The following is a 12,338-nucleotide window of genomic DNA, read 5'->3' as shown; positions in this document are numbered from 1 at the left end:
GCGATATTTTTGCCATCCTTCAAAGAAATGTGAGCAAACTGGCAAAGAAGGTCCAGTTGGTCTTTTGACTTGCTGCATTTGACCTATATTATTCTAGGCTATAGAAAAAACAATAAAGGAGCTAACTAAACAGAATCTGTGGCACCCCCTACTTTTTCCACTTACAAAAAAAAAAAAAAAAAAAAAACTTAACTAGGCACTTCTTGCAACAGTGATTATTAAATCAAACAACAATATTGTTGATGATCAATTCAAAGTAAAAAAAAATTAACATTTTCAAAACGGTATAAATCCATTCATTTTTCCCCCAAAACGCTATAAATCCATCTTTTTTTTTTTTTTTTTCTAAATTTATGGTTTGTCTTTTTAAAAAAGTTTTTGTCTTTTATTTTTCGTGTTTGCATTTATGAGGAAAAAACAATATTACTTGACAGTTCTCCATTATGGACGCGAGCGCTCTGAAAGCTGCACTGAGACTTTCAAACTTTAACAGAGACCTCAAAACAGAAAGCACAAAGCCTTTCTTTAAAACGAATTTCGTTTTGTATTAATTGTATCTTAATTTTAATATATTTTTTTTTCATTAATTCATTAATATTTTCATTCCTGCATTAAATACATAAAGTAAATATAGGCTATCAATCACAACATAAGGTGCTTGAACTGGAGATTATATCATCGTGAACCGAACCGTAGCCTCGCCTCACAGGCCTAAAAAATGTGGAATATATTTACAGAAATCTGGTTCTAAACAAAACCATCCAAAACAAAATAAAACTATGTAGCCTAAATGTGCATTTCTCCGGTGCATGCGTTCACTAGCCTACTGCGAAGATCGCGAGTCAAATATCGTCAACTTCATCTTTGCAGCCGACACAGAAATTAATAAACAATTAAAATGTCTTATTGCAATATTTTACACATTCATAATCATTACTTTTGCTGGTTCTTTGAGGCAGCTTTTTAGGTTTATGGCGTTTTGGAAAAGAGCTCTTCACGTACAAACACCGTTTCACCAAGGCACAGCAGCCCTTCAGCACATAAGAACAAAAAGAGAAAAAGCACGGACTTACTAATTACGAAACTTTGATGTGGTTGAACAGCTGAAACAGTCACAAATTCCTCTGCAACTCAAACATTCGAAGGAAGAGAACAGCATTACAGTTTTCAGCGCGTCCTCCTTTGATTGCTGTGTTGTGACTGGAAAAGTGCATGCAGGAGCACATGCGCAAAATGTAGGTTTGTAAAATGTCCTTTTGTAAAATAAAAATAATTTTAGGGCGAAGCAGAGGAGGTCGTGCAAGAGGCCGTGGCGTGCAACTAGGGTCCGAGGAAGTAGAGGCTGAGGACGGGGTGGTCGCTGGAAAGCTACGCTGATATTGACACGCGTTTTATTTCTTTGTTTATCCAAAGACTTTTTGTTCATTACCTTTTCTTGTACTGTCTTCTTTTTTTTGCCTTGTTTGCCTTCACTAACTGCATGCCGGTAATGTGAATTTTGATTGCTCTTTCTCTTCCATTGTTTTGCTATTCCTAGGTTCAGTGCCTCTTGAATTCCTCAAATCAAACGTGCGCGCGGCCGCGCGCAAGTGGGCAGATCCCGTGGCAAAAGGGTTGTTGCCATGGTTGCGAGAGAGAGTGACAGTCGCCTAAGCCAATCCTTTGATTCGTCCCGAATCGAAATAATGAGCTGTGTTTAATACAGATTAAACGGTCTAGAGTCACTTGATTTTTATACTCTTTTTTTCAGAGTACTTACATTTTAATTATGTATTGATATATATAGAAAGTTTTAACAAATTTGGATCTTTTTTTTTTTTTATAGTCCTACCTACCCTGCCTTTAATCAATCTGCTATGAGCGAGGGATGGAGAGGAGGTGCGCTAAAGTAAAACCATAACCCTCTATTCAATAATTTGTTTCACTTGTTTGATCTTATTTTGAATAATTAATCCATGTTTATGTTTCACATTTGGCTGAAAAAGTTCCACATGTATATTTAGCTTATGTTGGTCACACAAATTGCTGTGATGACCAACAGAAAGGTGCATGGTTTGAAAGTGACTTCAGTGTGAAATGTCACAGAAATTTTATGGAATCTGCAAACTTTTGTTCACATTTTGAGAGTGCTGCGCTACTAACTGGAAACATTTGTCAATTATAGTCATTTCCATTCTGCAGAAGTTTGTTTTTGGAAGGTTTCTGCTAGTGCAGATTTCTTTTGGGCTTACTTCTTGTATAGTCATGTTTGTTAGGACAGACCTTGGATTTGGCAAGTTTGCATCTCTCTCTCTCTCTCTCTCTCTCTCTCTCTCTCTCTCTCTCTCTCTCTCTCTCTCTCTCTCTCTTCTCTCTCTCTCTCTTCTCTCTCTCTCTCTCTCTCTCATTAATAAACATCTCACTGACACAATGAGTTCCACTATTCCTCCTCCGTCATTGTCTCAGTAAACTCCAGAGAGAAAGAGAGTGTGGGAGTTTGTCGGACCGAGGAGACGCTGTCAGTGAGAAGGCAAGTGAGACAAGGCACAGGAATCTGCCCAGAGCTGAAGGGATGTCGTGAGCTGAACACCCTGCAAAAAACCCAGTGATTGACTTTAAAAAGAGAGATCTGAGAAAGCGCAAGAACCAGAGGATTTAGTTTGCTTGCTTGTTTTTTTGTTGATGTTGTTGTAAAAATCAAGATTTTGAAGGATTTAATAACATTATTTCAGAAGTGTTTCGTGGGAGCTTTTCAGAGAGTTTCTATTTTGGTTGATTTGGCTTTCTGAGAATTGGATCAACAAGTTAGTTTACTTTCTGCATTCTGTACTTTAGGACATTAGAGGATAATGTGAGTTGCAAGACAACAGGCTGCTCTCTTATATATTTTGCATTTGTTAGTTTATATAGATAACCAAGAGGTTATCTAAATAAATATTTTTGTGACTTTAAGAGTTGTTTGTGAGCTGATATTCTTATGCCCATGGCTGTCCCGGAACCTGTTGCCACCCGGAGGTTGGCACTGGACTGCCGTACCCTGCTGGATCACCGCCCGAGCCGTGGTAAGAGGTCCTGTCTCTGCTAGGATACTGATGTATTCTTCTCACAGAATCAGATTTGCTCAGTGGAATGCCATTGTGCTCATGGAGCAACTCTGAAGTGATGTAATTTCACATTTAATTACATATGGCTTGAGAATTTCGGGATACTTAAAGGGATAGTTCACCCAAAAATATAAATATTCTCTCATCATTTACTTAATCTCAAGTTGTTCCAAAACTGTATGAGTTTCTTTCTTCTGTTGAACACAAAAGAAGATATTTAGAAGAATATGGGTTACCAAACAGTTGATGGGCCCCAATGACTTCATATTAAGGGAAAAAAAATACTATGGAAGTCATCAACTTTTTGGTTACCCATATTCTTCAAAATATCTTCTTTTGTGTTCAGTTGAAGAAATAAACTCATTCAGGTTTGGAAAAACTTGAGGGTGAGTAAATAATGACATAATTTTCAGGTTGAACTATCCTTTAATTGCAGTGTCAGCTGGTGGGTTTTAAAATAGAGGAGGCACACTAAATTGTAGAGGTCTGAGTTTTTAAAAAAAAATCACTTTTATAAAGAAAATTTAAAGAAAATGACACATGTACAGCACAATATAGTTTCACTAACCTAGCCTATCACTTGAAGCAAAAATCTATCCTTCTGTCCTGTTAAAAGAACACGTTTAGCAGTTAAGTGCAGCTGATTGATTTAATTTGTAGCTGCTGTTGTATGGTAGCTTGGTAAATGTGTTGGCGATCAAATATTCAATATCTCTGCTCTCTATAATTAAGGTAGTTGGTACATTATCAGTGGTAGTAGTTCAAACTAATATCATGTAATTTACCTCTCTACAATGATTGGTTGATATACCAAGGCCAAGGGTGGCTGAATCCTCCTTTGTGATTTTTATTTTGTTCTCAACACTCTAACCACTGAAAGTGAAAGACTCAATGGTGATTTGCACTTTTTTTAACCAGCAGAGGCAAAAGTGTCCGGCTATGGATTTTGCCTTCCCTTCCCCTCGCCTTAGCACAGTTTTACTGACTTTAATTACACCAGCAGATTTGGGACATTAGGAGAAGAGCAGTGGTGATTCTGACTTAAGCAATATTTTTTTGGTGTTAACGTGGAGAATTGCATTTCTGAGAAACACAAAACAACAAACACACAAGAATAACTTGCAATTTTACTAACATTAAATCGTCTTTCCCCCATTTTTACCTGACAAGCCGCCACTGCTTGATTGATTAAATCTTTTAAAGTAAATGTATGTTTTAAGGTGAAAAGACAAGTACAAAGTGTAAGAATGTTGTCTGCCAATGCAAAACGTGCAATGCAATGGTGCAAGATTGGTGTGGATGGTTGCCAGGGTGTTGCTATGCAGTTGCTAAGTTGTTCTGGGTCATTGCTAGATGGTTGCCAGGGTATTCTGGGGGGCTGCTATGTGGTTGTTTACTTATCCAAGTCTGAAGCACCACTATTTCTTGCAAGTGATGACAGTGCGGAGATACCTGGAGGCTGCAATCGTGACAGATTTATTTGTTGCGTCGTCTTGGAAACACTCATCTATGACACTTGGCATCTGCGCTCTGGTTGGTTTTAATTAAGCACATTTAGTTGCTAATTGGCCAAGCCAAATTCCTGTGTAAATGTCACTAAAAATGTGTGTCTTCATAATTGCTCCAGATCTAAAACAACTGGTGTCAAATGAATATTTTTTCTCTTTTTTTTGTACATTTGCCTAAATTTGACATTTGCATTAGATTTGCTTTGACATTTAAAAAAACCTTTGATTACTATTGTAGTCTAGCAGTGTTGATTTATATATTATTGATCTGTTTATTCATATTTTAAAATAGCTTTTATTTTTATATTTTCAGTTTTTATTTTCATTTTAGTGTCAGTAATTTTGGTTTTGTGTTTTTGTCCTTTTTATTAGTTTTTGAAATAATTCAGTTTAGCTGTAATTTATTTTTATTTCAGTTTTTAGTCATTTTAGTAACTTGTTTTTTTAATTGCAAAGACAATTAATCTTGAACAAAAGCTGTATTAATAGTTTTGTTTTAGTTAACAATTATGACACTGGATATAGTCTAGTTTTGATCTTGTTTAGATACAGTCACACCATACATGTGCTTGTAAAAGTGTCAGATAAGATGTCTGTCATTGTAATTGCATAACTCGAAGGAAATCTAGTGCCACTGCCAGCAGAATTTTTAGCATTTGTGAAAGCCTACACATTAGCGGTGCTGTTTGTGTGTAGCATGTTTTCCACAGCACACACATGTGAGGAGGAGAGAGTGTGTAGGAGGAGAGTGATGAATTGCAGGAGGAAAACCATGCACTTTGAGAGAGAGAAAGGCTATGCTTGGAATAGCACACTAACATACTGCTCTAAAGCCCTGTTCCTGCGGTAATTATTTCCCAGGGGGACGTAAAGTAATTTCAGCATTTACAGGTGGTAGTCTGTGATTTAATTGCCATCTGATTTGGAAATGTTAGTGTGTTTTTTTTCTGATGTCCCTTAAGAAATTTCTAGGCTGAATTAACTAGTGTTTTTAGACAAACTCCAGAGTTTGTAGGGTTTCAATTTAATTCCTGTCTGAATCAATATATCTGAGTTTAGGAGGAGGAACTAATGGAAAAATCTTTTTTGACCACTGCTATGTGACAGCCGTTCACACTTAAAATGGCTGAACTGGCTGCAACAGGTGTGTAAAGCATAACATTTTTCTATTTATTTATACATTTAATTAAAAGTGACATATTATGCCCCTTTTCACAAGATGTAATATAAATCTATGGGTGTCCCCAGAATGTGTCTGTGAAACTTCAGCTCAAAATACCCCCCGATCATTTATTTAAGTTATCCCTTTTTGGGTGTGAGCAAAAACGTGCCGTTTTTGTGTGTGTCCCTTTAAATGCAAATTAGCTGGTTTTCCCCGCCCCACAGTTCCCTGAGGTCTTTATAAGACAGCTGTGAGATTGTTTGGTCAAATAGTGTTCTGTGCTCGTCTGTGCAGCCAACGACACAACAGTTTGCATGCTTTGCTCAAACTTTTGCCATTGTGTTAGAACTGGTTACACTGTTGTTGCTTGCGAAAACCAAATGGCGGCGCCGTGGATGGAAACGTGCAGATTAAGGGCGGTAATATTATAATAAGATCCCCTTCCAATGTCAGAACAAGGAATAAATGAATATAAATACATTTTAGGATTTATTCTCGAAATATATTTAAAAAGAAAACGGTTAAATTTGTAATAAATGTTCTCAATATTACTATACTGTATTTTTGATCAAATAAATGCTGCATTGGTGAGCATGAGAGACATCTTTCAAAAATATAATGTATATAATCATACAGACCCCAAACTTTGGAATGGTAGTGTATGTTGTTTTAGTATACATAAATAAATTCAGTATTTTCATTAATATCTGACAATATTGATAATAAATTGCTGCTTTTTCTTTCAGGACATTGTAATGTTTCTTAAAAAGGACATAATTATATGTCAGTTTTTCTTTTTTTAAAGTTTCATGTATAAGAATCAGTGATATATACTGTCCACTGTACTGTAAGCAGTACACTAGTATTCGCTTCTGAACACAGCCAGAGAGAGAGAGAGAGAGAGAGAGATGTTGAGAATGTGGGAGGAGCTTCTGGTGAGAATGAATGAGCACAACCCACTCTCCTCCTCTCTCTCCCTCTCTCTCTCTATGGCTCCTCCTTCTTTGAGTGGTGATTGGCGAGCAGAAGGTGTACACTCGTGCATGTAAAATGAGCTTTATTCTTTTGAGACCTGTATGTGCAGGCGGGTGCAATAGCCAAGGTCATCCCAGCAGCATCATAGCTTTCTCCATCACTGTCCATTAGCATGTCTGAATGCTCCCGTTTTGCATCGCATCAATTTCAGACGTCAAAGCAGCCAGACCGCATGTGTATGAGCGTGTAGATTGAGTGTCCCCAAAAATCTCTCTGTGGCTGCATCTAAGACGCTGCAGGGAAGGATTGAGAAGAGAGAGCCCCTTCACTGACATCAAGAGCAATGTATGGTAAGCGCTGAGCTTGTCTGTGTGTGTGTGTCCTGCAGGCTTTGGTGCATAATAAAGGGAAACCGGAATCTTCCCTGACAGCATTCCTTGAGCGCTCATGCATGACTTCTCTTTAGTGCACTCAGTAACTCGTGATAAACGCAAGTGTGCATGCTGGATCTCTCCAACAGATGCTGTCATGAGATTGCTTTATGGTAGGTTAGTTTGATCGCTTTCATGGTGATGGGCTTCTTATGAAGGACGAAGTTTTCTAAGTGTGTGTCCGTTTGGTCTGCTGAATTGTCTTGGAGATGCCTTGGATGTCTTGGAGACACTGTGTATGTTTGGTGACCCTTTAGTGCAGTTACTTAGTTGTGTTGTCAACAGATCACATTACAAATGGATGTGTATATCAATTCAAATGTGTCAGGACACAATTCACCTCCTGTTGACAAGTTAACACGGCATGTCAGCTAATTATGTCACAGTAGAGCTGATTAATGTAATCATAGATATTGCTGTCAGGCGCTTCCTTAAACTGCTTTCAACTCTTGCAGGTTCTACACTTAAATTTTTTAGGAGCACAGCCAAAAATTTTGGGTGACCTTCTGACAAAAAAAAAAAAAAAATTCTCATTATGGGGAGATATTTGCTCCCTTAAATTGAATTCCGTGAGCTTTTTTTAAGGGGATTTTTTTTACCTTGAATGTCATCTTTTATGTCAAATCATTAAACTTACATTTATACATTTTAAAATAAATAAATAATTAAAACAAATTAAATGTTAATATGAAGACTCAATCTGGCTGTTACTAGTCAAATGAACCACCGGCAGTGTTGGGGGACAGATTGATCATCTTTCTATATTTATATTAATGTGCAGCCTTCATTGAAGCACGCACACACACACACTCACAAAAAAGAGATCGGAGATCAAGTTGCGCACACACATAAACATTCAGAAGCACAGAAACATACTGAAAGCTACAGCAAAGTGGTAATGTATCTGTTTTTGATGCATTTAAACTTACAGCTTCATTATTATTATTATTATTATTAGAGAGATGCTGCACAGACGCAGATAATGCACATGCACAACCTCTCTCTATCTGTCGATAATAATTTTAGATAAATGTTATCTTTCCAAAAAACTTCTCTTTAAATCAGACATCTCTGTGTATATTATACTAGATCAGAATACTAGATCCGTTACTAAAATAATGCATTGGGTGGTTTCTTGTCACCCGTTCATTCAGATCGCGCAATTTCTGAGACAGTTTCCGCCAAGCTTTATCTGTCGGACAGATGGCTTCACATTTGACTGTAGAATACTGAATAGAGTTCATGGTCAACTCAGTGACTGCAAGGTGCCCAGATCCTGTGGCTGCAAAACAAATGATGCTGTACATTATGGTCAGACATCTCCACTTTTGTCTCGTCTGTCTAAAGGACATTGTTCCAGAAGTCTTGTGTTTTTTCTGATGCAACTTTGCAAATCTAAACCGTGCTGCCATGTTCTTTATAGAGAGAAGAGGCTTTCTCCGGGCAACCCTTCCAATCAAGCCATACTTGTTCAGTCTTTTTCTAATTTTACTGCCATGAACTTTAACATTTAACATGCCAGCTGAGGCCTGCAGAGTCAGAGATGTAGCTCTTGGGTTTTTTGCAGTTTCTCATAGCAGTACACGGTCTTACCTTGGGGTGATTTTGCTGGGTTGTCCACTCCGGGGGAAGATTGCCAACGCTCTTGATTGTTTTCCACTTGTGAATAATCTTCCTCACTGTAGAATGATGGACTTCAGAATGTTTGGAAATGGCCTTGTAACCCTTCCTAGAGTTGATAGGCAGCAACAATTGATTCTCTAAGATAATTTCTGATGTATTTTCTCTTTGGCTTTGTGTTAACGCACACCTGAATGCTCTAGACCAGCAAACTGCCAAAACTTCTGCATTATAGAGTTGGTCACTGATGATCAATTTAGGCATTTGATTAGAAGTCCCTGACTGCTACTTACCCTCTTAATTCCTATGGTCCAGTAAGGGTGTAGGCTACATAGTTTGTCATACATGGCTTCTCCATTTTGGCCTATTTTTTGTTAAATAAACCATAACACAGTGTAATATGTCATGTGTTATTGTTCATTTGAGGTTGCCAAAATTTAAGAGCTATCAAGGACCAGAGTTGTTTTTTTATTTTTTTTATTATGTCCTGATACTTAAAACCATAGAATTCAAAAGGGTGTACTTTCTTTTTCACATGACTTTATATAGCCAGATCGCAAGAACAAATACAAAGCCTACATATGGCTTAATATTAATTTATTTGGTAAACAAAGCTTTGTACTTAACTTGTGTCCCAATATCCACGTAAAATTGCATATCACCACTGCTGGTATCCTGCCATCGCGGTGGTGCGATTGTCACGCTCACTGGCATAGCCCTACTCTGCACATTGACAGTAAAAGTGAATCTAATGCAATCTAATGATCAGTGTGGAAATATTCATAATTCAGTTGACATCATTACTTATAGGGCCAGATTTACTAACAGCTTGTGTCAGCGCAAACCCTCTTTCGGTGTTAAAAAAAACTGCTGTCAGGATTTACTAAAGACATGCAGTGAAAAATCTGTGCTGAAAAGGCATGGACACAGTTATCTTTGCGACTGACCTTATTGCATATGCATTTGTAGGAGTTTCCCCATCAGACGCAAAATTTATGGGTGGAGAGTATTTAAATGAATCATGCAAGGTGATTTATTAAGGTTTGCGCTCATTAATTTACCGCCCAAAAAAAAGCATGTCTTAAACCAGATGCTAATTTGCGCTGCTCTTGGTAGATTGCGTTGGTCATGGAAATTATCCGTCTGTGTTCTTTAATTTGAGCGTCGTCAGTAGATCACGCGCAGAACTTTCCACTCCCATCTGTGCTTTTTTGTTGTTTCGCTCTCATGCTAATTTACCCTGTTTAATAAATTTACCCCATAGTGTTGTTGGACTTTTTGAAATCATGTTATTGTCTATCCTGGGCAGCTGATAGTTTCAGATAGAGGTGTGTATGTGTGTTCGCTGGAGATGTCTGTTGAGGCGGCCCGTGTAAAAATAGAAGATTGTGGTCCCTGGCTGTGTGTGTTATATAACATTCCTGAAGGGCAGCACAGCATCTCCTAATGCTGACCCACTGAGCAGTTCACATTGCTGAATGTGTGTGTGTATCCATATGTGTTTGTTGCAGTTGTATTTCTGTACTAATAGTGAGATCTCAATACAAATAGTGAAATTAATATGTAGAAACAATTATAAGCCATTTGCAGATTGATTCCCCCTGAAAGGTAAAACACAATATCTCTGGGGTCCTTTTAAAACAATGGAGTTTGAGTTTCTTGTCTGACCAATGGCATATGAGATTTATTGTTTCACATAATGCTCTTCACTCTTGAGTGAGTGGTGAAATGAATCTAAATAGCTTAAAACTTCTTACATTTTGTCAGAAATTACTGTTGCAAACTTTAAAATGAAAATAAATGTAATGTAATTAGCAATATATGTATTTTTAATTGTTACTAATAAAGATGCATGTAGCTTTTGAAATGAAATTTCTTTTAGCTTCATTTAGGGCGCTATTGATATATTGATGTATAGTTGTTTCCTTTGCAAAATTATGAAATTTGAAATGGTAATGGTACCTACTCACGCACTGCAAATAGCATTGTAACTGGCTGAATGCCCTGTGTTGTAGGGCAGTGTATCGAGTGATTTGATCGACGTACCCTGAGTAATCGTAGCGAACATATTCTTCCACTGTAATCAGGGAACCTTCTCTACATAATCAAGGCTCTTTTGCAGCTGGGAATAGTGTGCTGATTGTGAATTTACGCAGGTGCCTGAGAGAGGAAGCAGGAGGTTTCTAGATTCAGCCTTGAGACTCAGCCTGAAAAATGCCTCATGAGCAGCACTGATTGCTGATAACTGACAGTCTGTTTGTTTGTGTGAGAGAGAGAGAATCTGTTTAAAGGGGTCATGACATGAGAAAACAAATATGCCTTGATATTTTGACATATAAGAGGTCTTTGTACAACATGCTGCATGTTTCATAGCTTAAAACGTCCTCATTATAAACAAAGCCTTTATTTAATCAAGCTTGAAAAATAGCTCGTTCTGATATTGGGTGACCTGTGAAGTCACACAGGCAAATACATTTCCATATGCGTGCCTCCAGAGCAAGTCTTCAACGAAAAATTATACATCATCACACCATAGGCCATGCCCACTGGCATTCAGGTTCAGTTTCTGACATTCTCCACACACTGCAGTCTGTTAACAGGACTAATGAAAGAATGAAAGAACATTTGCTTTGACGCGTCTAGTTAAAACAGCTCGTTTGCTTGTCTGTACAGACTTCAGAAGGATCCCAGCGTCGGAAACAAAGTGGATGGTTTATTTTAAATCCGGATCGTGTCGGAGGATTATATGTTTTTTTGAAGCATTTTTTGTAGACATAATGTAATGAGAGCTCGCAAAGAAACTTTTGTTGTAAGATGAAGCAGTCAGCTGTATTAAAGCAGCTGCATCACAAACCGTCAGTAAATGATTTCATAACGCTTTGTCTGTAAATGATGATATTGTTTCCTATGGAATGACGTTAGCCAATCATAACAGTGGCCGTTTCCTGACAAGCCTTGAAGGAGCCGCTCCTTAAAAACGGACCATTTCAGACAGAGGGTTTAGAATGAAGTTTGAAAATAATTGTTTTTTCACATATTTATTTGTTTTGTTTTTTTGGTACAAAAAAACTTTATTAAAATTATAAGGTACATATTTAGCCATAACCCTTTTAATCCTTATTTACCCTTAGTATCTATGATATCTTGAGGTCCAGAGGCCTTTAGTTGATTTGTGTTATCATGGCTTTGACAGAATGAAAGACTAAATATTTATTATATTATTATAATAAATTTTTATTGTATTTATCATTTATATATCAGTATAATATATATACAGTACAATAATATATACATTCCTGTTTTCATTCTTTTTTTAAATATATTTTATTTATTTATTTATTAATCTGCAATTTATGTTTTTTTCCCTTTAGTTAACATGTTTTAGCAAAAACAATTTTGCACCCTGGTAATGAATGTTTGAGAGTAGTATTGATAGACTAATTCATACATATGGCATGATGGTAAATGTAGACGATAATCCGTCTGAAGACATAAATCAAGATCAGTGAAGCATGATGTCTGGACTCTGGACAGATCGGCATGGAGTCACATCCACTCT

General features: G+C 37.2%; 1 protein-coding gene across 3 annotated transcripts in view; it reads left to right on the top strand.

Annotated features, from left to right (window-relative positions):
• efr3bb (EFR3 homolog Bb) overlaps positions 1–12,338 on the top strand; it is a 40,622-nt gene that overhangs the window by 2,044 nt on the left and 26,240 nt on the right. Inside the window, exon 1 of one of the 3 annotated variants that reach the window (XM_084090963.1) lies at positions 2,945–3,041. The exons of 1 other annotated variant lie outside the window; for it this stretch is intronic. In XM_084090963.1, coding sequence (XP_083947089.1) covers positions 2,957–3,041 — 85 coding nt within the window. In that variant the 5' untranslated portion in view covers positions 2,945–2,956. Of the gene's footprint in view, positions 1–2,944; positions 3,042–6,958; positions 7,079–12,338 lie in introns of those variants that run through there. One more of the 3 variants, XM_084090965.1, reaches the window with a different exon arrangement.

Source organism: Abramis brama (assembly GCF_963993115.1).
Source record: "Abramis brama genome assembly, chromosome: 18".
In the NCBI taxonomy this organism is placed as follows: domain Eukaryota; kingdom Metazoa; phylum Chordata; class Actinopteri; order Cypriniformes; family Leuciscidae; genus Abramis; species Abramis brama.
Note: the sequence above shows the minus strand (reverse complement) of the source record. Positions and strands in the feature narration are given on the sequence as shown.